At 39.6% G+C, this 25,570-nt stretch overlaps 1 protein-coding gene across 1 annotated transcript; it reads left to right on the forward strand.

The window, feature by feature from the left end:
- The first annotated feature begins 24,252 nt into the window (after positions 1 to 24,252).
- LOC149078187 (TD and POZ domain-containing protein 4-like) lies at positions 24,253 to 25,342 on the forward strand. Its single transcript, XM_089241455.1, has one exon. The coding sequence runs from the start codon at positions 24,265 to 24,267 to the stop codon at positions 25,288 to 25,290; it is 1,026 nt and encodes a 341-aa protein (XP_089097581.1). The 5' UTR covers positions 24,253 to 24,264; the 3' UTR covers positions 25,291 to 25,342.
- Positions 25,343 to 25,570: the final 228 nt, after the last annotated feature.

Raw genomic sequence — 25,570 nt, forward strand, 5'->3', positions numbered from 1 at the left:
AGAACGTCAAAGAAAAAGTTATAATGAAGACATGACACATACCATCTCTGTATTGTAATAACATCAGTTTCAACACGACACGAACCCAATGCACCATTTTATGCAAGCGCAAATCACGAATAAATGAGAAAAATTATTAATTGCGATAAAAAAAAAAAAAAAAAAAAAAAAAACCATATAAATGCCTCTGAATTGCGATCACAGCATCCGCAATATCAAACAAAACTGATATTAGATTGATAAATTGTTTTAAAAAAAAAAAAAAATCAAAATCATGAAAATGTTCTGCAAATTACATCAATTCGTCACCCAATCCACGCTCAGCAAGTCCATTGGCCTAGAGTGTACTGTGGGTATTCTAGGGTCATAATAGACAATTTCTCTAAGATGCGGGTGTTCAGAAGATCGTAGCCTGTCAAAATGAGCATTGGCAAGCTCCTTGATATAGTCCAAGATTAGTGGTAAGTCAAGATCTTTACGGATGTTTTTTCCTCTCACATACCAGGGGGCTCTGGTAAACTGACGAAGAATGATGTTCTGCTGTGTCTGTAAACGTTTCATATTTGCAAGACTGGCATGAGCCCACACTGGGGCAGCATATGTCAGAATAGGACGAATAATAGTTTTAAAAAGAATTACTTTATTCCTCAACGTTAGCCTGGCCTGTGGGAATGTGATTCTGGATAGCATCCCAACTGCTTGTGAGGCCTTATTTCTTACGTACATCACCTGAGGAGAAAATGAGAGCGACTTATCTAGTATACAACCTAGATACTTGACTTGGAGTTTTCTTGTCAACACCGTATTGCCGATGTATATGGGAGTTCTTGAAAACTTGTACCGTCTTGTGAAGAGAATATATTGACATTTTTGATGATTCAACTTTATATCGTTGTCTTGGCACCAGTCCTCAACGTCTTCCGAGCGAACTCTATCCAGGAATTCTTGAACTTTTCCATGATGAGCTGAAGCAATACTTCGAGATTGCAGACTGTTTGGCATGAATTGCTTTTCATAGTTATCAGCAAACGTTTCAACAATCTCTTCATTTGTATACAACAGTTGACCTTGTTCGTTTGTAATTTTGTCCACCGCTGGAGATTTTCGTTTACAGATTTTCCACGCCTTCCAAAGTGAGCCATCGGATGCTGTGGCCTCCTCAATGAAGTGGGTGAATCTCTCATTGACATATTCAGTTGTTTCTTGTCTTATTTCCTTTTCTAGTCTGTTTAGAGTGGTTTTGTCAGACCGTCTTCTAAATCTTTGCCAGAGTTTTCGGACCCGGTTTTTTAGTCTGATTTTGTCCCGTAATTCTTCCGAAATGCCAAATCTGTTTTCTTTTGCCTTAATCTTCCTGGTAGAGGCTTGAATAGCTGTTTTAATTTGTTCAGTCACATCAACTACTGCATTTTCAATACAGTTCGTCGTCAATTCCGCTGAGTTCCACACTGGTAATGTTTCCAGCGTAAAGCGGAAGATTTCCCAGTTGGTAACCAGTTGATATGGAATATCCTTTGGTCTAGTTATATCGATGGTGAAAATAATAGGGTTGTGAGTTGAATTAAGTTTGGCAGTTGTTTCGAAAAAGATGTTGTGCCTAAAGTTTTTGGAGATTCCATAGTCCAGAACATCGGGTCGATAAAATCGACTAGTAGGATAATTGGTTGGAATGTTCGATGAATGAATGCACAAGCAATTATTCCTACAAAATCTTTCTAGAACTCTACCTTGTCTATTTGTGGAATGGCTGAAGAATGTAGGGCTTTTACAGTTCCAGTCGCCAGCAATTAGTACCGGATTGTTGATATTAACGAGATAGTTTAGGAGATTGATATCAACATGGTTATTAGGTGGTTTGTAAATTGCACAAATGGTTATTGGTGATCTGTTGATGAAGATGTTTACTGCCAAAGCTTCCATTTCAGTTGAAGAAGGAATCGAAAGTTTTTGGTGAGGAATGTCCTTTTTAACGAACACCGCAATTCCACCACCCCTTCCATGTAGACGGTCTTCACGTAAACAGATAAAATTAGAGATATTGGAAGTATGAGAAGGTTTTAAAAAACTTTCACAAACCAGTGCTACATCAATTTGTAGGTCATAGAGTAATTGTTTGAATTCTTGTAGTTCCTGTTTAAGCCCAGTGGCATTCCATGCCAGAATTTTCAGCGGTTTGCTGATAGTTGACACTGGTGTATTAATTTTTGAGCGCTGAAATAAAACCAATCAGAATTTGAATAAGGTTATGAGCCTTATCTTCAGAAATGCCCATATTGACCAAAAGTTCTCGCACAACATTGGAAAAGTTCTCCATGTTGTTCTTCTGTGAATTCTCCACTGTTTCATTAGTAGTTGAAGACATACAAACTGAATGTACAGACGCATCAGTGGCATCAGTTTCATCAATGACAAGGTAAGGTACTGGCATTTGCCTGTTTACAGAATTATTATAAGATTTGGAAAGTTCAGACGGCTTAACTATGTGATCGCCGAAAGAATCATCACGATTATTAAGATGTTTGTTGAATTCATGAATTACATCTGTGAAATTAATTCCAAATTGATTATTTTTGTAATCTAATATTTTCACTTGCTCGGCTTCGTTATACTTTCTGTTCAGCTCCTCGACCAGTTCGGCTTCCGTGAGATGCACTTTGCCTATTCCAAGAATATGTGGTCCCTTTAAGACTTCGTCTACAGAACGTTGTAATACCAACGGGATTGTACTAGCCTTGACCCAAGGATTTGACTCTGTTTTAGTAGACAACTCATTTTCAGAAAAGTTGTTTTCCCCATTTCTGTCTCTTCCTCGTTCTAAAACTACGTTATTTCCTACGCTGCCTAGAAGGGGGAAATCTCGAAGCGAAGGTGGAAGCTTGGAGATGAAGGTTCTTCCAGATTCACCTGTGGAAGCAGGTCTGGCAGGGCACTTAGAATACGTTCCTGTATGAGGGCCTCCACAGAAGTAACACTTTATCTTGTTCAGATCTCCCTTAACCAAGCAGCTTCTAGTACTGTGTCCTTCTGAACAAAATGCGCATATGGCTTGATTATGGCAAAAATAACTTGTATGTCCGAATTTCATGCAGTTCCTGCATTGCAAGGGAAAACGATTTCCTCTGTATCTTTCAATCTCTATTGGAACCCCGTCGATGTCGACCAAGTTGGCAATTTCTTTAGAGTTGATCGGAACTTCCACCAAGAAGAGCGGGAGTACTCTTCCTGAAGTATAGTTTTTGAGATTGCATACTTTTATCACATCGAATCCTTGTTTTGATAAGTCATTAGTGATGTCAGAGTGGTTAACATTTGCTGGTAGACCACGTATTACAAATTTTAAGGACCTTTCACTATTCATTTGGTACGTATGATACTCGAACCTGTTATCGTCCAAGAACCTTGTGACGTTCCTGTGATCATTTTCACTAAATAAATTTAACAGAATGTTCTTCTCTGTCGTTTTAGACACTGGAGCAAATTCACAATTGTTTTTTATATCTCGAAAGGTTGCAAGCCAGTTGGATCCCCAAGAGGATAAGACAATTTGGGGTACATTTACTTTTTTTCGTCTTCTGTTGACTTGAGTGAATTCATCGTTGTCACTATTAGGATAATCATTGTCAATTCTAGATTCTACCCTACTCGGTTCCACTGAATCCGACTCTGCATTGCACTCTCCAACCCCACCTGAGTCTCTCACTGGACTTCGATGACTTGTTGAAGCGATTGCAAACTCATTTGTTGATTTATCTTCAAATATGGGGGTAGCAGTAGCTCCAGTGGAGTTGTTATTTCCCGTGGAGAGCATCACCTCATTTGCTCTTGTAGACATCTTTTTTGCCTTTTTTCTAGCTTTTGATCTCTGTGACTTCGTCAATTTTGGCTGATTATCTGGCTCGTCAGTTGTGACCATGGAACCAAGTGCTGGACCCGGTTTCTCTTTCGAGATCCTGGATTGAAGAGACGGCAGATAACGATCTGAAGTTTTTGCCATACATGCATTAGATGGAGGGGCCTTGGCAACAGTGATATTTTTGTTAGCATGCTTGTCACTTTTAGAGTTCTTGGTTTTCAATTTTCCCACGTTGAATCTGCTTTTTTCGTTGCCATTGCCTTCGTCAGGGATCACTGAATTTCCAGTTACAGATGGCAAAACTGGATTAGCCGTTGAATTAGATAACTTAACACAGTCGGAAAGTTCCTTGGTGATCCTATTTACTAGTGCCGGATCATCATGATCAGTATCAGTGTCAGAGTCCGATCGTTTTTGCTGAGGCTTATCACACTCATTCGGCACTGGGCATTGAGATGACACAAGGTTGGATAACACACATCTTTTCAACTTCTTTTTAAGGGCTTCATTATGCTTACGTGATTTACATTTACTTGAAATATGACGCTTTTTACTGAAACCATTGATTGAGGCCTTCACCAAATTATCAGATATGTTGGCATCATCATCACAACCTTCACTGATAGTAACAAATTTACCCAATTTCTCAACATCAGAATTAGGTAGTAGTGTGACATTATTATTCATGACAAGTTCTTTTACCAAACAATCGGTTACATTGACATCATTGATACCATGTTCATCATTACAGACCACATTACCCAGAATTATAGCATCAACAACATCTGTATTGTTAACATTGACTTTTGGGTTACTATTATCATTATCAAATGCTAGCTTTTCATTTACACCACACTTGTCATGATCATTATCATGAATAACTCTGTTTGATACATACATGGAACCATTAACTGATTTGATAACATTTTCGTTCGATTTGTTGATACATGCATCATGAATTAATACCATCTTAACATTATCACATGGTTTCATATCATTGACACTCTTTTCAAAATTAAAGTCATTTTTATCACATAAATATACAGAATTATCGATTGATTTGACACAATCATAAATATTATTTGGGCTGATTACCTTATCATTTATCTTTGAAACATTTCCATTCACAAATTCTTTACCTGTAGCAGAGTTTTTAACACATAAATTATCAGCCATTACCTTCTTACTCTTACGAATTGATTTAGCACACTTGGGACCAGGATCAGTTACCAAGTTTACAGGCGTTTTCTTAAAGCTGTTAGACAGCTTATGAACACAATCAATACCCTCAAGATCTCCAAAAAATAAACAACCTGTACTAATTAGTTTTTTGAGTACAGTATCATTGTTATGTGACATTTTGAACTCAACAAAATATGTTATCAGATTTTGCAATTGATCAACCACAGAACATTCATCACTAATGCCATCGTTACTCAAATCATACATGTTCTCAATCCAAGGCAGAAATTTCTCTGTCAGTGTCTCAAAATTATGATTCCCCTCGAAAACGAAACTCTCTGCCATCCGGCGAAAAGCCACAATTTCAGCGATTGCCGCCGGATCGGCATAGGGACAACGAAGGGGCATTTTAAGTTTTTAAGTGAGCACTCAAAAAGCAAAGACTTACCCCTGATGAGCCACGTCTCTGGTCTGGACCGGGTTTCACTTCACAACATACATATCTCGCCCAAAAGAAACAACCGTAGATAGCGGAAAAACACAGATCGATCCGCGACACTGAAATACAAAACAGGTTGAGGGTTCTTTTGTCCACTGATGACCAGAACTCGAACAAAAAGTCGATGATAGTCGAAGCCTCTCCTGGATTCACACTGTCAATGCGTGTCGTTGTTTCACTTCCAGCTGTAAATCCACGCTATCCAAGTGCATTCAGAAACCTATAAAAAGGGAAAATATGGGGCAGACGTATGCACTGGGGAGGGGGAAGAAACACTGGTCGATCACAGCACACACAAAGTATCACTGGTATTAGAACCAGCGATATTGCAAGAATCCATCTTGACTTGCACAGAAAGCCGTTGAAAAAACCATTACGAACACCATTAAAGCGACGGTAGAAGCTGGGGACGATGGATCAGTTGTCACGACCTCGCAAGAATACCTATCACTCGCATGCGTGTGTGTTCGCCGGCAAAAAAGTGATAAATTTATCAAACTTACCGAGACGATGGGTGATTAAACATAATAACTGATTCAATCGCATTCACCGTAACACATATACAGGGCGTCCATAATTAAAAGACCTATTTCAAAGTAGCCTACAGGCGAAACCGGCAGTCATAAGAAAATATTGTGAAATTTTGTGGAGAACTTCATGAAGTGATGGGAATTTGTTTCAGGGCAGAAAAAAATTAGTTGCATATGTCGCCACCAGAGGGCGTTTCACTTTGTATACCTGTACTAAACATTTAAATTTATGAGATGTCACGCAGCAGCTGTTATAATATATAGAAACATTCGCGGAGATCTTGATTCTCAATGTGTTTGCTGCTCACAATGACAATAAGTTAACGAGAACGCGCTTTCTTGGTCAAATTGTTTTACCAAAATAGCAATTCCGCAGTAACTGCTCTACGGAAATATCGGACTTGGAAGAGGATTCTAAAAGGTCCAATGAATGTTAAAACCTTCGGAGTATGATAATGAAATTTGAAACAACCGGATCGTTGGCTGTTCGTCCTGGAAGAGGAAGAAACCCCGTTTCTATTGACGCAGTACAGGAGGTTTCGCTTCAGGTGGAAGAGGACAGAGCTTCAAATTCTCGTGGTAGCAAGCACTAATGTCAGGCGTGTAGCACAAGCGTTGGATAGGCCACTTTCAACTGTCCATAAGAACATGCGGAATATCCTCCGATATTATCCGTACAAACTTTCATTTGTGCAGCGGTTGCTTCCACATGATTATGACGCTCGACTCCGGTTCTCACTACAGTTTCTAGCTCGCGTTAAGGTCAATTCAGAATGGCATGGGAATATCCTCTGGACAGACAAAGCGCATTTTCACTCGGATGTTGCAGTCAATACTCACAACTGCCGAACTTGGGAACCAGAAAATCCGCACGCTATCTTAGAGGTTCCGTTGCATTCACAAAAAGTGACGGTATGGTGTGGATCTACTGCATCATTTATTCTCGGTCCCTACTTCTAGGAGGAGTTGAGTTCTAGAGGTCCAGTGACATATTCGATCAACGGAAAGCGATATGCATTGCTGTTACAGAACGAAATTGTTCTGGATCTGCAAGTACGTGACTGCCTTGCAGGCACAATCTTTATGTAAGACGGAGCTCCTTCACACATTGTAGTGTGTGTTAAGAATGTTCTTTAAACACATTTTACAGAAGAATGTGTCATCGACCGGCACTTCCATAATCTATGGCTTCCCCGATCCCCGGACCTTAATCCATGCGATTTTTGGCTCTAGGGGGCATTTGAAACGTCTTGGTAAGTCGTGACAATCCAAGAACTTAACCTGACCATAAAGGCAACATTTCACGCCACGTGCTGAACATTTCCCCGCACACACTTCGGTCAGTGTTGTGGAACATGGCATCTTGCGATTTCACATGGTATCTGAAATGATGGCCATCATGTGGAACATGCTTTGTTGCAGTAACAATCGTAAAAGTGTTTAAAAATTGTTAAAATTGTAAATGTCTGCCTAAATTAATAAAACGGCCTCTGGTGGCAACATGTGCAACTATCCCCCCCCCCCCGAAACATTCCCATCACTTCATGAAGTGCTCCAAAAAAATTTCACAATTTTTTGATGACTGGTGTCGCCTGTAGGCTACTTTAAAATAGGGTATTTTAATTATGCACCACAAGATGGGTCCGCAAGATATCACTAAGAAGTCCGAAATGTTTTCTCAGAGAATGTTTCTTAACAAATTGGAATAAATATGTAGTGAGTTTATTCGTTTTGGCATAATAAAAGAGCCTTCTTCGTTCATTTACTGCTTAACGAAGATTCCCCCCCCCCCCTGGCCAAAATTGGCATAATTTAGGCCACGGCCCTTGGAATCGAATTTAGACCTGTGGGTTTGTCTGGGCTTCATGCAGGAGATTTTGATTTCATTCGCATTGCCATATACTCGTGATTGCAAACCATCCACTTTTCTCAAACAAAAAACAACGGTAGAAGCCTCAAACATGAAAACCATCATGACTGATTGATTGGTATGTTCGGGGGGGGGGGGGCGACGAGACCACAACACGGCGCTCAACTCTATGGTACAATATAATCTTAGGAGGTTGAATATTCACCACGCGCAGGTCGAACTTAAGCGGGTCGCACATAACCTTACATTACAACACGATTACGGCGGGAAATAAGCCTCAGCTACTCGAATTATACTGGAATATATTAAGATGGGGAAAAAGAGTTATTCCAGTGGGTTTACAACTTTCTTCAGCCCTGGGCATTTTAAAAAGTATATGAATGACTCTAGAAGCTCCTTTTTGATAGAGTATTATATACTGTACATATACAGAATGTATACTTCTTAAGAGACATTCATACGAGTTTATAAAAGTAAAATCTCTATCAAGGGTCAAGGGAAGGGGTCAAGACGTTGCTCGAATTCATAAACGTTGCATAAATTTGGAAAATGTGTGGGAAGATGAAGACGATAAAGGAGGTATAATAGCCATTTTATTATTATTCTGAGGTTTTTACCGTCCCTATAATTTAGGTTTTGACCCCCCAGTGTGTCGTCACGTCCACGATCTCTATGTAATAAAAATGTATAATGTATTATAATCGCTCTTATATCATTATTATCATTATTTTGCATCATGTTATAAGCCTCTTCAATTGATTTTTTGTTTTATTATTTAAGGAAATGACGTTAAAGCGCGGGCCGCATTTAATTTCATGATTATTATTGGGTTTTTGCGGTGTTTATGGAAATTTATTACACGTATAAATATAGTGTTTGAGTAGTTTTAGCGAAAAGCGTAGGTGTAATAGTATGTTGGTTGGCAAATGGGGGTTCTTGAGCTGTTCCGTGCGAACAGATTGTAGCCTCTACGTACAATTTGTACGTAATTACAATAATACAATAACCCCAGAAGGCATGAAATGCACTTATACTGGAATAAATTTAATGATACAGTGAAACGTCTCGGTAATCCATGAGACCGAAAATTTTGTCCGCTAACGAGGAATGTCAGTTTATAGATAGTAAAATACGTTGAGACCACACCGATACACTGCAATAATTAGTGTTGGCCATTTCAATTATTTATTTGCACATCCCGAGAGCAGCCCTTGTCCGTAGTGATAGTCGGGGCGGCTCAAGCGAGGGTACATGGGGTTCGGTGCACCCGGGTGGCAGTTTATCATTTGATTAGATAGCAACATTTTTTTAAAATTTACGATACTAAAATCTTACAGGACATCGCGCTATTGAGCCATACTTCGACAACGAAGATGTTGAGTAAACTTGAGGGAACAGACAGGACCTGGGACCTTCATACTGTACAAGAAACAAAAATGTACTCTGTCACAAGGAGCAAGTGTTGGTACTCCCAACAAGGCAAAAGAAAAATTCGGCTTCTCACTTGTCTGACACCAGAGACAAATTTGAAATGCATTTCTTAATAAAATTCACCTAGTTTAAACTGCTTTTTTAACACTAGAACGGCCGGAGCAGTCATTTTGACGGTTTTTTGATTTTGAAAACGCTATAATCTCGACAGTACACACTCTATTTTTGGTGAATTTTCATTATTTCTGTACTTGTCTCGTTGTACAAAAATTTGGAAACATTGAAGGTTTTGTTCCGGAAATATCAAGGTTTATATTTAGAACGGCCGAAAATTTTATGTTTTCTCCTGGTAGTGGGCGTTAATGTAAACAGGGCCGCAACTAGATGCTTGGTAACCTGGGGCAAGCGCGCATTTTGGCGCCCCCTTGCAATGTTCAAGGAGAGGTTTCAGAATGAAATTTGTGCCCTCTCGGGTTCAGTGCCCGGGGCACGAGACCCGCCTGTTCCTCCCCCAGTTGCGGCCCTGTATGTAAACTTTTGCTTTTTAGGTTTATTCCCTATCATTCTTTGAAGACACAAACACAACATATACTCAGGAGCAACATATCAATGAGAAAAAATAAATTAAATAATGCTATATTTGTTTTGCATAGTGTTACTGGGCAATCTAAAGAGTCTATTGACAGGGAACAGTACGTATCCACAATCAAAACAATATATCCTATTGAGCTATAGCCTCTGTTATCAAAGTTGAGGAAACTTTTTTTTCTGATGGTTCACCTGGCAAACTCAGTTTTTGTTTTAGTTTGATATTGCTTCGTGCCACCATCTGCTTTGAAAGCTTCCTAGGAAACATAGGTTCATTCAAATTCAAAAGAATTTTTGTGATGAGCACCCTTAACCCTTAGACTACCGATGGGGTCCACCACATGTATTAAAACTAAATTTGTAAGGAAACAGTGCGTTTCCGAGACTTCACTGACTTTTTCTATTTTTCGTTCTTTTTAATAGGCATTCATCCTCTTTTCAATTTTCTCAATTAAGCCTAAATTATTCAAACTTCACTTCCGATGGGGCCCATTGGATCCCTATGGGATTTTATGAAAAAAACAATGAAAAGGATCAGATTTTTCATCACACACAGATAGCACAGTTTTTCGTCTCCCTGTCCTTCAGTCGTTTCTCACTTTTGCATAGCAAAAATGTAGGTGGCGCCACCGAGGCAAATTGAATAGTCAAGTGGACAAGGCTATATTTGGTGCTTTTCAAAGCAAGTTTTTTCAGAATATTTGCGTTTAGGAATGGGGCTTGGTTCTGTTTGGCAGATAATAAAAAGTGTTGGTCTTTCCAGTGAAAAATCAGAAATTTCAACAATAACATTTCAACAAATAATTAGTTGAAATGTTGCCTTTTTCGATCAAAATTTTAGCTGGTCAAAGTCTTAAAAGTTAGAAAGTTCCACTTCACCTGTTCATTCCAGAAGGGTTTTAACTAGCGCAGGAAGGTGCCCTTATTGCCCTCCTCTCGTCATGTATATAAAAACACGATCACTCTACAGTGGAACCTCCCATAACGGACACTCCCGTTAGCGGACAGCGCCACTGGCGGACGCAATTTTGAATTACATCGACGGGACTCAATACATTACATCCATTAACAGAGACACTACTCGTTTACAAAATTTTAGGTACCATGGGTGACCGTTATCGAGAGATGATAAATACCGGAGTGTATGAAAGAAAAGGATATGTTTTTCTCTTTTGATAGAAAGGACGAACTTTATACATTGTAATTTCTACCAAAAAATATTCCCGTTTATAAATCCCGGTTGCATAATCTGACAGATTATCCAAAAGATTCATAAACCGTTAAAAATTGCATATCGGAAAAAGTGGGAATGTTACCCTTTGAAAATAAGCTCCTTAATTATGACCGGTGATAGTGCTTACTTTTGGCAATGACAATTGGGAATGTCCCATATTTTATGAATTATTATTTAAAATCCCAGTCTACCGTATTTTTCTCAATGAAATATGGTCATCAATTTTCTTCGCGAAATATTATATACATTTTCTTCGGAAATTGCTATTTGTAGCAGACCTTTATTTACACACCCTACAGCAATTTTAGCAGTAATTAACATATTGAATTTAAAGCAATAAATTGCAATTTTTGGCAAAATTTAGTACTATAACGTATTTAAGATCGCAATTTGCTATATTCTCTTCGATGATGTATGGGTGTATAATTTGAATGTATGATTTTTATTTGAACCCAAATGGATATTACATTATTAATATCAATTACAACGGGTGAATAATTTCATCAAATCTTCCTACGTGGACCAGTTAATGCCATCGTCGAATCGGGTCTGTATTAAAAGCATCATGAGCCTCCGGGCCAAGTGAATTTCTGTGGCCCTATCTGGCAAATTCTCAAAAGTTTCAAGTTTCAACCGGCTCTCATTTTTGTGAGGCAACCGGGCCATGCCAGGGTGGGCCCACGCGTTGAGACGGCACAACGTCGAAGACCACCTTTGGCCCGCGGACGATCCGCGGGAAAAAAAATGGCAACGTAAAATAAAATGTGTAATTTTTTTTCACCATCTACGACATATTGTTTAATTTATCTACGTTTAATTTATTTATGCAATGAAGCTGGAGGTGCTGCCATCTATATATCAACTTATTTAAGAAAGACTGATATTAAAAAAATCTTTTATGAATGATTTTTTCACTTTATTGAATAAAACTAATATTTTAAGTTATAAAAATGCCAATTCAAAGAATTAGTAAGGATTTCGTATTTACGAAATAACCGCGAAAAATGCAAATTTTGACTATATATAAATTGCTGCATTTCTCAATAAATGTGAAGATGATTACTCTGGTACAAGTTTCTTAAAAATAAGTTTTGACAATGAAAATTCTAGCTCCTAAAATACGGGTTCAGTTGACTTTCGTTTCCGACGTCTGTAGGAAAATTATGCTAATCAACAATTTGAAAGGATCAAATTTGACGGACAATTTGAAGCCGCGAGACACCCAAGCTCTGTCGCAAGAAGCAACGTAAGCACTTCGCCCTCCCCCATCAGGGGGGGAGGCAGGGCATCTCCGGCAGAACCAATGTTTATTGATGTGCCAAAGATTGCATATAGTGCAAGGAAATCAAAAATTATACAAATCGAAGAATGAAATTAATCAAATTAAAGTCAAAGTGCAACTCGGGCACGGAGAATAAAAAATAATCATAGAAAGCATGGACTCTACTAATTAAGGGCTTGAAATTCAAACACAATATCTTTGTTGAAAAGAATTAGACATCCTTTCCCGAATTGAGGTCTTCTGTTTACTTTTCCCTGCCCAGGGCTCCAACACCAAGTCAAAAGTGTTCGAGATTACTTTGTAGTTGCATCATGAACTACTGATGAAGAATTCAAACTCTAAAATTAAATTTGATGCCTATGTAAAATTATTGTGCAACTTTTCATTCGCACATGTTTTATGGAGTAAGTTAGTAGATTTGAAATCTTTGGTCTCAATTTTCAAGGGCATTTTTACGAGAAAAAAAAATTGACAAATGAGTACAGTAGAGCATGGACGGAGATACGGGGGGGGGGGGGTATATATGAATTGACATCATCAGCGTGCCCCCCAGACTTCCAAGTCCGCCTATGCAGTAGAGTCTCGCTTATCCGACATAAACGGGACGGCAGAACGTAGGATAATACGTAGGCGTTAAGGCTATGCCTATTAAACGTTTGATCATTTTTGTCACACCACGGTCATTTTCTGCACACGAGGGCTAAATTTTAGACCGGGACCTGCAATTTATAGCCGATTCCGAACGGCAGGCTTGTTTTTTATACTATCGAGATGTTGGTGCGCTAACCTCTCGATGGGGGCTCCCTGCCGTAGCAATTTTTTCTGCGGTCATGTCGCCGTTTCTGTTATGTCCCTACGTCAGGAAAGTTTTCTCACGAGGATGAACCGGGTATCGAACTCGCGACACCTCTAAACATCCTTTGGTACTTCAGGCGAGTATCTTATCGACCTGGGATACCGCGCCCCCTATTAAACGTCAAACTATGTTTTTTTTTTGCGGTGGGTCGTCGGATAATACGGAAAGTCGGATAAACGGGACTCTACTGTATGTTGGAATTGACGAACGGCATAGTATTCTCCTGAAGACACAGCAGCAGAAAAGAATTAAAATAAATTGACTTTACATGTGACATCCTACCAGTGTCGTCTTAATGCATGGGTCCGACCGAGCACGGCCCAGAAACCTCAAGTGCAGAGGGGCTTCATGAAAATGAGATCTGGTTCAAATTATCGAGAGTAAACATTTCCAGCAAGGTAGGCGGAGGGGCCACAGAAAACTCATTTTAGCCGAAAAAGGGCGTCTGTGATATGCTATTTTTAAAAAATATATATTTTATTTATTTATTTTTATTTATAGAGATTTATTAATTTATTTTTTGGTGAACAAATGCGAAATTTATGATTTTCAATTTTTTTTTTTTTTTTTGCGAAATTTACGTATCACTAATAATTAATCATCCTGCATTCCGGAGCGGGACCCTTCCAAAGACTCTCATAAGGTGATCGCACCAGATCGGTCGGGTGGTCCCATGTGCCTATTGGCCACTTCTTTTAGTTATCCAAAAGAGGGCAAAAGCTTTCTCTGATTCCCTACATGGCAAATTCCTGGAAATTTCAACAAGATCTCATCTTTTGTGAGACCTACTTCTCTTGAGATGCCCGGGTGGCTTATAAACAATCCCTACATTTCTAGCTACATAGTAGAAATTTAACGCATCGTGATTGGCTGGAATGAGTGATAAACCATTACGTCAATCATGGTGAAATTTTTGCTGATTAGGACAAATTTAACTATTTTAGCATAAAAATTTTTGACATTTAATGAAATCCTTTCTTTCTGTACAAGACAGTATCGTCCATGCTTTTCGAATTATTGAATTTTTACTTCTTTTTATTACTTTGTGATCTTTTTATTGGTGACGATGATGGAAGAACAATTGTTGCAAATCAACTCGGTCACTGTTGAACAGCTAAGCTAATACAAGTGTATTATTGATTGGTAACGTATAGACATCAGTGGGGCTTTTTTTTCTGAATTTTTAACTTGTACAACACTGCCAACTTCGAAGGGAAAAGGGCGCGGTAGCCCGGTCGATAAGATGCTCGGCTAAAGTACCAAAGGATGTTTAGAGGTGTCACGAGTTCGATACCCAGTTCGTCCTTGTCAGAAAACTTTCCTGACACAGGGGTACAACAAAAAACGGCGAATTGACCGCAGCAAAAAATTGCTACCGCAGGAAGTCCCCCATCGAGGAGTTAGCGCACCAACCTCTCGATGAGTATGAAAAACAAGCCTGCCGGTCGGAATCGGCAATAAATTGTAGGTCCCGGTCTAATTAGCCCTCGTGTGCAGAAAATGATCGTGGTGCGACAAAAATGATCAAATGATCGAAGGGAAAAACCATTAGCATGAGGTAAAAAAAAAATCATTGACATTTCCAAAAATGTCTCCAAGGTTGTTGTATATCTCGTTTTCTAATAAATTTTCAAAACTTTATCAATCACAAACTGTATTCATACTACGGTCGAATCCCGTTATAACTAACTCCAAGAGACCGGATAAATCACTTCGTTATAAAAGAATCCCAGGTTTTTGCATTGTTCCTATGTAAACTTATCTGGGGGGATTAGAAAGAGTGTTCGTTAGAACGAGATTTTTGCTATAACGGTATTCGTTAAAACTGTATATTATATTTCAATTATGTGCTGCATATGCTTATTTTGTCTACGACAATCTCAATAATGCATATATGCTATTGCTACGTAAGCTAATTTCAACGCCTCGCTTATAACATACGCGACGGTTATTACATGCACTTACTTCTCGAATCGCCTAGGGGCAAGGCCGTCATTTGGGGGGGGGGGGTCGAGGGCCGTTTCCCCTCCGGCTTTTGAAAATACACTAAAAATGGAATATATATATATTGAGATATTGAGTACATGTTCTTTGCCCCCCTCCCCCGGAAAAAGTGGAAATGACGTTCCTGCCTAGCGGCTACGTTATAACCGAACTAGACTGTATTTACATCTAACACAATGTCAGGGGGGCAAGAAATGATGCTTGCGGTTCCCTTTCAAGCACGCTCACAAGTACTGACCAAAATTGCGACTTTCTAATTCAAAAAGTGTAAATTACCTAGATTTCGCGAAAAAGTTTTTTCTCGAATTTTAGCACTTATTCGTTAAAATTGGCAAATTTCGCATGTATCCCTAATTATATTACAGGAATTATATTATATATTATATGTACCTCCACACAAGCAGATGACAGGTAAAATCGTGAAAAGTGAATTTTTCCACACTCCACTTTATAGTAATGTGCTGCCATCTAATCTGAAATTTAAAAGCGACTCATGTGGTGATGATGAAGTTTAAATTAAAAAAACTATATTCTTCATTCCGCTTAGTTCCTTATAAACAAAGCTCATAAATTGAACTGGAAATTCAAACTGAAAGTTCGGTTAACTTATTTGAGCATAAGGAGACGTCCAAAACAAAAAACCTCTTAATGAGCAGACGGCAGACGGTTTGTTCGGTTCCCTACAAGCCAAGCTCACAAACACAACTGAAGGTTTGAACTGCCAGTTCAGTAATCTTTTCAGGACACAAGGAGACGCCCAAAACAAGTAACCTGGAGAGAAGCAGACGACAGAGATTCCGAAGCTTGCATCGAGCTTATATTACTGGAGGGAGCATCCAGCCGCCGCGACTGCAGCGACATCAAATGCAAGGAAATCACGTGACTCGGTGAAAACAAAGTTCCCGCCTGGCAATTTGCACATAGAAATGTACAGTTCGGTCTCTAAATATTGGGTTTTAAAGATTTAAAAAAAGGATAAAGAACTCATATAAAGATGAAGAAAGATAAAATTATTTATTTCATTAATGCTGAAATTATTTTTTATTAATGCTGGACTATTTCTTTCATTGATTCTGAAATTATATCTCATTAATTCTGGAATTGTCTCTTTCATTAAATTTGGAATTATCTCTTTTTCATTAATTTTGGAATTATCACTTTTATCAATGCTGAAATTATCTCTTTCATTAATTTTGGAATTATCTCATCCATGCTGAAATTATTTTTTCATTTATTGTTTTAAACTCCTATTTATGCCATAAGAAAATAACGGGATTTTGTTACTTTTCACCGAGTCACGTGATGTTACAACGGAAGATGTTGGGGAACAGTTCTCAGTATAGGGGTCATTCAAGTATTACGTCATCATTGAGGGGGGGGAGGGGTTCCGGATTTGCTGACTTTTGAACGTTTGATGGGGGGTTTGAAGGTTTCTTACGTCATCAACCACCCTTTTTTGAAGATATGAAATATTCTAAGCTGCTGACGAAATTTTGCTGACAAGGGGGGGGGGGGGGGTCAAAAATTGCTGAAAATATGTTTACGTAATACTTGAATGACCCCATAGCCACTATATAACGGCCCTATCCTTCTACAGTTCTCAGCACCGCCAAGGCGGAGACCGCTGACGTCATACTCTCTCCAGTAATATTAAGGCGACTTAAGTAATAATATAAGTTCGATGGAGGCTTGATTTATACACTGTTGGTGCTGCCATCTAATCTCGAAATTTCAGCCAACTCGTGCGATGATGAAAAAAGAGAGAGAGAGAGATAAAGTTTGTTATTTTTTTGGCATAAATTTTTTTTATGAGACGAAAACGTTGATAAGAAAATACGTACATTTGCAACAAGAGATTTTATGTAGAAAAAATAATTATTTCTTTCCACAAAAATATTTGGACTATATGGATGATCGAACAAATAAGTGAAACCCGGGCCATGCCCGAAGGGCCTCAAGAGAAGAGGTGCCTCAGAAAAACGAGACGTAGTTGAATTTTTCAGGTAGGTCCTCCAAGAAATCCCTTGGTGGGGGGTCATGGTACTTGATTCCTTTACTTCTATTAATTTACATTAATTGAACAAAAACAGCAATAAAACATTCGAAAAATGATCAAAGTTATCGAATTGTAACGTATATTTGATAAAGAGATGATGAAGCGCTTTAAAAGTATGACAAAAATTTATGTCAGTTCAAGGTTCGAGCCACGATGAAGTGTCAGCAAGTGGACCGCGCTAATTATTATTAATAATTTATGAATTTTGTAAAATTAATTTAAATGTCATTCCCTCTCAATGGATCGTGTTCGATTACGATCTAGACCAGCGGTTCTCAACCTTTTTTGACTCTGGAGCCCTTTTCAGTACATAATTTTTACATCGGAGCTCCGTAGGCCTCTTTTTTTATTTAGCTGTCAAATTTACATAATTATTTTATTTTCCTTGAGTGGCCGCGGAGCCCCTGGGAAGCGCACACGGAGCACCGGTTGAGAACCGCTGGCTAAGAGTATAGGAATTGTAAATACGCAAAAAATAAATTTTTTTCACTTTATTTTGAGAACAATTTCAATTAAGTAAAAATTTTGTATAAAATTTTAAACATGTTGATTTCAGTAAAAATTAAATAACTTTTGAACTAATTTAAAGTTTTTTTGTTATAAGTTATATTAATATTAGTAAAAAAAATATCAACCTCTAGAAAATCGTTATCCAGGTCAGATGGTCCCAAGTGCTTATGGGCCACTCTTCCTCTTAGTTATCGAAAAGAGGGCAAAGGGTTTCTCTGAATCCCTACATGGCAAATTTTTGAAAGTTTCAGCAAGATCTCATGTTTAGTGAGACCTTCTACTTCTCTTGAGGTACCCTGCTGGGCCCCCCATGCGTTTAGATACCACTGTCCCTTGGCTAGCCCCTTCGACGGGGGCGCTTCTTTTGATTCTTGCCACGACGTTTGACTAGAACAAAGACGTATAGTTTTTTCGTTCCGCTGAACAACCGAAATTGAAGAATTGGTACAATCCAAGTGGGAAACTCTGTCAACGTGATACTCTTATTCTCTGAAGACGACACCCATAGCGTGTCGAAATGCATTAGGAATTTTTTAAGTATTTCCTGGTATTCGCCTCATTCGTTGGCGATTGTTTGAATACTACCGATAATATTCGAAATAATCAACTTACCTAAATTAAAAACGGACAATAATTTCCAGCAAAAAATACTTTATCTTACCTGTAAAGCAAAAAAAAAAAAATTTTAATCATTCAATAAGCTCTAATTAGGTAATTCATAATTACCTATTATGATAGTATTTATAATCATAATTATCATCGTCATGGTGAGTATAATGCTGTCGGCTCAACGTTACGTTCTTGCGTACCATGAACTCCGTAGAAAATCAATTAACTAAGGTCGCAAACTGGATCGGCCTTGAGATCTGGTTACGGTCCTCTCGATAACGTGTAATCGAATTTAGCATTTGTGACCACTTTAAGTAGAGGCCTGGTAACAAAAGGGACTTTTTACCAGAGCAGGTTCTGGTTCATGCAATACGTCCTCGTTTGCAGGGCTGAATCTATGCGTTTTACGGCCTTCTCTACAATCAATACCTATGTGCATAGGGCCTGTTCCTTATAAATTCAAACCGTGAGCAAATATAAATTTCTTGGCACTTCTATTCTTGGCGCTTATATTATATTCCTATATTGCTTTTTGAGGCAAAAGCATATAGAGGAGTTGGGAATGGGCTCGTGCCACTAATATAGAAGGCAGTCAATTTTGGGAATCTGAAAACTTGTGGGCCCTGGGCACATGCCTCGTTTGCGCACGCCAGAAGCAGGTCCTGTCTATGTGCATGATAATTCTATGAGGGAAAGGGCTGTTCAGGGACTGTAGACTATGCTCTCGAAGATCAATCTTATTTATTCCAAGCCTTAAAACTTCAGATTTTTTTGTGATATAAATTTACTTAAAACTCAAGGAATTTTAGCCGCTAAAATCTCTGTCAGGAAGGGAGGGACTGGCCCCAGGAAAGAGCCCATCAAAACAATGATATGAGGGTAAAAGGGCCAAAACCCTGGCCACGTAAACGTTAACAGAGCTCTTGCCCCGGAAATCAATATCTTATTTATGTTTATTTTTCTTACACTGAAAAACCCGTGATGTATGATGGCCCAAAGATCCCCGCATCTGGCCCTTGAGCCAGGGCCTCCTTTATCAGACGTGGGACTCCGTTGATAAAAATAATGGGGCTCCGATTTCATTATACTTTATGGAGAAGGGGAGAATCGGACATCGAAAGATTCATCACAGAATATATGGGGATGCTAATATAATTTATATCTACTCACCATCGAAAATTCAAAATAAATGAGAGAAAAAAATCCCAGAATTGATGGAAATTCGGAATTAATGAGGAAAATAATTCCAGAACTGTGATGAAAGAAATAATTTCAGAACTTATAAAAATTCCAAAAAACAAATCTAAGATTCAATCTAAGACATTTTGTGTACTAGGAAAAAAATGATTTGATATACAAGTATATGTATATTCCTTCACTTTTTTATTACCATAATTGCAGGGTTCCCCCCCCCCTCCAAACTCAGCTGCGACCGCATCTGTGGCACACGTTTAAGTGCGGCTCGGCCTTGCGCCACGATGTGGGAAGCCTTGGCAGTGTATACCGTAGGCAAGCCTAGTGGTCTTGCGCAAAAATTCATTCCGAAATCGAGGGGGGGGGGGGGTACTACTTTCGGCAGAGAAAAAACTTGACAAATGTTGGGTTTTGGTGGTTTTCAGCGGGGGGGGGGGGGCTTTTATACACGAATAAGGGGCTTATATACGATATAAGTTTTTATCCAAAATTCGCATGTCTTTCCCCCCCCCCCATGCCTCTTTCTCTTTTTTGTCAATGTGGTGCCACGGCTGTCTTTAGAGCATCGGGGGTCCCAGAACAAAGCGATTTTTTTTGTCCCCCATACCTTGCTAAAAATGTCTGCCTACCAATTTACATGCTCATTCTCGAAGATTTTAACCAGATCTCATTTTCATGAGGCCCCTTTTCGCACTAGAGAATAGAGATCCCAGGATCGTGATCGGGTCTGCCCATGTGTTAAGACTGCCTTGGGCTACGCTAAAAAGCTCATTTATTAAACCTCATTTCTTAAACATAAAAATTCTGAAGTTCTCGCGCATTTCCCAGAAAAGCCTGGTGGATCTCTGGGGAACTGTTCCCTGTAGTTTGGATACCCCCTTCGTTAATAAGATAAGAGAAATCCGAAAGTATTCATTTTTTTATTTACATCTAAACCGAGTTTTTACTGCAAAAATGCCTTAACTGATAAGGAACAACAATAACAATGGAATAATGGCCGTTTCAAGGAGGCGATAAAGACGGGATTTCCTCGGACCATCACAGAGATTGAGTGGAAGTTAAGCCCGGTATTGTCCACGTTACGACACAATACAATTTTAATCCTTCGAATCAAATTGGGTGTCGACGGTGGGGGCTACAGGTGGCCCCTGTCGCCGGAGGGCGAATATAAAGGGATCCCATGGAGTGGCCCCTGTCGCCCGAGGCGAATATAAAGGGGCTACTTCGCTCTCAAAGAAGAGACTCATTGAACAAAGCCGAATACTGTTTGACCTTTAACAAAAATACTCTTGTCCAGTATTTTTCGGACCTTAATCTCCATCCCCAACTTCCCGTACTCATCATTATACATCTTGAATCCCACGTTTTCTCAAAATGGCATAAGAATGCATATTCAACGACATCGAAAACTAAAAAAAAAACAAAGTCTAAACCAATAGTTCCCTTTTATTCGGTTTGCCCCCCCCCCACAAAGCATCTTGTAAAATCCTGAGCCCCCCCCCCCCCCAGCCCAAAAATTAAAGGACACGCGGAGGGGGAGGAATACTTCCTTAATCCATGAAAGTAAAATAAAAGAACAGTTGAAGCATGAATAGATTTATTCGAACCGATGACAAAGAGCTGCAAATGAAGTTCCAAAACACATAATAGAAAACTGCATAAACATATGGGGGGGGGGGGGAAGATGTAATGGAAAGAACTATAGTAAAACATTATCTGAGTGAGGGAACCATATGCGTGACCAAGTGAATGCGTGAGTGACCGATCGAAGGGGCGGTGAGTGACTGACACAGTCATTCACTTACACGGTCAGAGCAGGAGCGATGTCAGGGACAAAATTTTCTAGAGTGCAATGTACCAGGGACCTTTAGATCTTCAGTATAACGCTCTCCCAACTGAGCTATTTCGGCACAGTGCAATGTACCAGGGACGAAAAATCGGGGGGTGAAATTCCCAGATACCGTGAGTCATGGGCCGCACGTTGGGAACCACGGTTCTAGTGGGACACCTAGGCAAGAAGTTTAGTGGCCCACATCTGGTCCGCTTCTATAAGAGCGGTTCCTAATAACCTGCTGTAAATGGCCCTAGTGGCACTTCACAAACCATTCGGTAGGTATCCGAAAAATAATCATTAATGATGTGAATATATACAGGCAAAAAGTAAATAAATGCACAATATTAATTACCATACAATACGGAGGCGATGGGCGGGGTTGGGTACTGTGGCTTACGGGCCGGGGATGCCTGCCGGGCCCGGACATCAAGAGAGTTTTTCCAGCATGGCCCAGCCGCTAGGTAATCTGCTTCAGAGCTGGGTCATGTTTGGTGTTAGTGTCTGTAGTCCTTTGCGTGGGTCGGAGGTCGGCCCGTGGTCTTGGTGGATAGCGGGGCTTTTTCTTTTTTCCAGCATGGCCCAGCCGCAAGGTAGTCTGCTTATATCCCACAAGGGACAGAGCGGAGGCCATGTTTGGTGTTTGCATACAATACACGAGGAGACGCAGAACATTCATATTGCATTTCCAGGGAAAATTTGGCAACCGCTGTTCTAATTAATTTTCAGCAGGGGTCAGACACATTGCGGGCCGAATTAAACTTTGCACACATAAAGCCTTTTTTATTTACACTGAATTTATTTATTTTTCATTACACGCGTATTTGAATTTTTATTTATTTTTTATAACAACTTCCTTTCATCAATTAATTCCTCTTAAACAATTTCTTTGAGAAATTGAATTTTCTGGATGTCAAATGCCGAATATTCGGAAAGGAAAGTGATGCGTCTCCTCCGGGAATCGAACCCGGGCCACTTTGCATACGGTGCAAGTGCGCTAACTAATATACCAGAGACACATTTCAATTCCTTATAACATGTATTAGCGTGAAGCGAAGAAATACTATCTCGATACAAAATGCCACCTGGGTCGAATATTGCTGTATTTAAGGGAGACTGCAACATTCACTGAGCGCTTTTAGCTAATAATGCATTGAAACGCGTGTTTCCGGTGTATTGGTTAGCGCACATGCCCGATATGCAAGAGAACCCGGGTTCGATTCCCGGAGGAGACAAATCACTTTTCTTTCCGATTATTTGTTTCTACATAAAATCCAGGAAATTCAATTTCTCAGTATATTTCGGGCTGAAAAAAATACCATCTCTTAATTATTCCTTTTCTTTAAGTTGAAATATTTTTTCATTACTTTTAAATTTTCATTATCATGAAATTATTTCTTTTAAAAATTCTTTTTTTTACGAATCATTACTTTTAACTGTTCCGAAATTATGAAATTATTTTTTTCAATTATTCTAAAATTATTTCTTTCACTGAGGTGTTTTTTAGCATTTCTGTAAATTCTGTAATTATGTATAACTTTTGTATACCGAATTTGGCCTCTCGAAATATGTAGCCTATATAAAAATCATACGCCTCAAAATTTGTCTCAGGCATGGGCGGAGATACCGGAGCGTATTGCCCCCAGCGTCAAAGGTGGAGTCGACTGATCTAATGTATACATGAATTGACCCTTCCCCCCCCCCCCCCCCCAGCAATAATGGCCTCTGGCCCCAGACTTCCAAGTCTTCCGCCTATGGGCTCAGGTTCCTCCAAATACGTCACGACGGCCCATTTAATGTATCAAATGCACAGCATTACTATTGAATCTGGAACGTATCTCACAGTTCTAAATATAGCAGACATATTTTAGTATGTGTGTGTGACCAGAGCTTTCTTCAATAATTTGTTTTTTTAATTTAATCGTTTTTGTATGTAAAAAATAGCGGTTTTCTAAAAATGAAAAAAGCTCGGAGGGCCACATTTGGTTCACGCGGGCCATGGATTGAAGACCTCCCTGATTTACAGACTACAAAAAAATAGATGATAGACAAAGTCGAGCGCTAGGCCTCAACATTTAAGACTTGGGGGGGGGGGGGGAATGCAAGGAATATAAAAACGCGTATATATTAGTTCGGATCATGCAATGAAAGCATTCGCAATCGGTTGTGCAGTATTTGTACGGTGTTGTGAACGATTCTTGGGCTGTTTTAACTGGACCCACCTGGAATCGGTTTTTTCAACGAACACAAAGGAAGAAAGGAATACAAAGGAAGTATGTGTGGTACCCGCGAACGGATTAGAACGGCTGCAGGGGGTCGTACGTTGCAAGATCGGGGCACTAATGTATACGCCCCTTTATATTTCAGCATGTTGATCGATCGTGATAATGTTACTAACTTTAATTTAAATAAAAGATTGAGTCAGTAACATTATCACCATAGAGGTTACAATAAAATGTCCTTATCACTGCTCTAAGGATACCGTCAGGTCACTTTTCTGAGAACTTTCAATTACATCAATACCTAGGGGTTAATCTTGATTACGACTCTTCTACCAGAACGAAATGTCCGCCTATTGTTGAGAATGAGTTAATCTCCCATGTAAGGATGCAGCTTGGTTATTGGCTGTCTCATCGTCCACTAGAGGGACGATTTTTAGATATCCCCCTCCCTCCCTCACTAGTATCATCCAGAATCATTCTCGAACTTATTCAGAACTCTGTCGTATCTCAGTGATGACCAGTGTAAACGCGCGACCTATATTGAGCCAAACTATGGAGAAGTACGAGGAAGTCCACGAGCATTCGTGCGTATGGAAGATCAATGATTTCAAGCAGGTAGGCTATAAATATGTGCATAGTCCATCGTTCAGTTGCAATAGTCCAACCTGGATGAGCTTCTTCATGAGCCTGAGGATGATTAAGAGCGGATTGGAGTACGTGCTGAAGGTCCAAGAGATAACTGCTTGGCAGACACCCCGTCCGGTGTGGATCGTGAAGAAGCTGGTGTTGTTGGACGCCAAGGGTGACGAAGCCTACACGTCCGAGGACGAGGTCATGTTGGGTGTCAAGTTCTACTACCAGAAGGAACTAAACTCGTTGATTATAACGAGGGACTTCATCAACAGCCGGAGCGATATTTTCGGCAGTGACGGGACCCTGACCATAAGGTGCACCATAACAGCGTTCGAACCACGAAAGAAAGTCAAATGCCCAGAACCCACCAGTGATGACGAGTCAGTCGAGGGGACCGTGAGCCTACAATTCAGCGGAGGGGACCACGTCGTCGAGAAACGCGTCCTGAGTTCCTGTTCGCCAGTCTTCCGAGCCATATTGAGACACGACATGGTGGAGCGACGTAGCAACACCGTGAATATGGACGACACTGACTACGACGTCGGTACAGAGCTGGTCCGTTTCGCTCGTACTAAACAAGTCCAGTTGTGCTCGGTGTACACCGCTCTGGGATTGATGATGGCGGCCGAGAAGTATCAGATCCAAGACCTCAAGAACCTTTGCGAGAAGCACCTGATCTACCAGGTCAACTCGAAGAACGTTTCGGACATACTGAGGATCGCTGATCTCGTCCGGGCAAGGGATCTGAAAGTGAATTGTGTGCAGTACCTGAGGAGGTTCGCCTTGGACATCGAGTCTAGGAACTTGACTGAAACGTTGATGAAGATGGACCCGGAACTGTACGTGAGTAGTTTTACGGCCATGTCTAAATACAAGTCGTACACTATTGTTGCGGACATTCGATGACGTCTAAACCCCGAGTGTGTTACAATATATGACGAAGGTAATTTCTACTTTACTTCAGTGCCATAAAAATCTAATAAATTTTAATTTTTTTTTAAATTTTAAATTTTTGTCGATTTTATTTATTGGTATCGTATTTCCTGACTTTTTATCGAATTTTTTAAATTTAGTTTCATTCCATTTATTTCTACAACAAAAGGGGAAAATTTTGGGGGATTGATAGCACTTAAAAATTTCATATAAATTAAAAAAATTTCGTTCCATTAAAAAAAAAGTATCTAAA

This window comes from Pholcus phalangioides, unplaced genomic scaffold, assembly GCF_987345545.1.
Source record: "Pholcus phalangioides strain wild (caught in Gottingen) unplaced genomic scaffold, Ppha-v1.0 ptg000014l_1, whole genome shotgun sequence".
Classification (NCBI taxonomy): Eukaryota; Metazoa; Arthropoda; class Arachnida; order Araneae; family Pholcidae; genus Pholcus; species Pholcus phalangioides.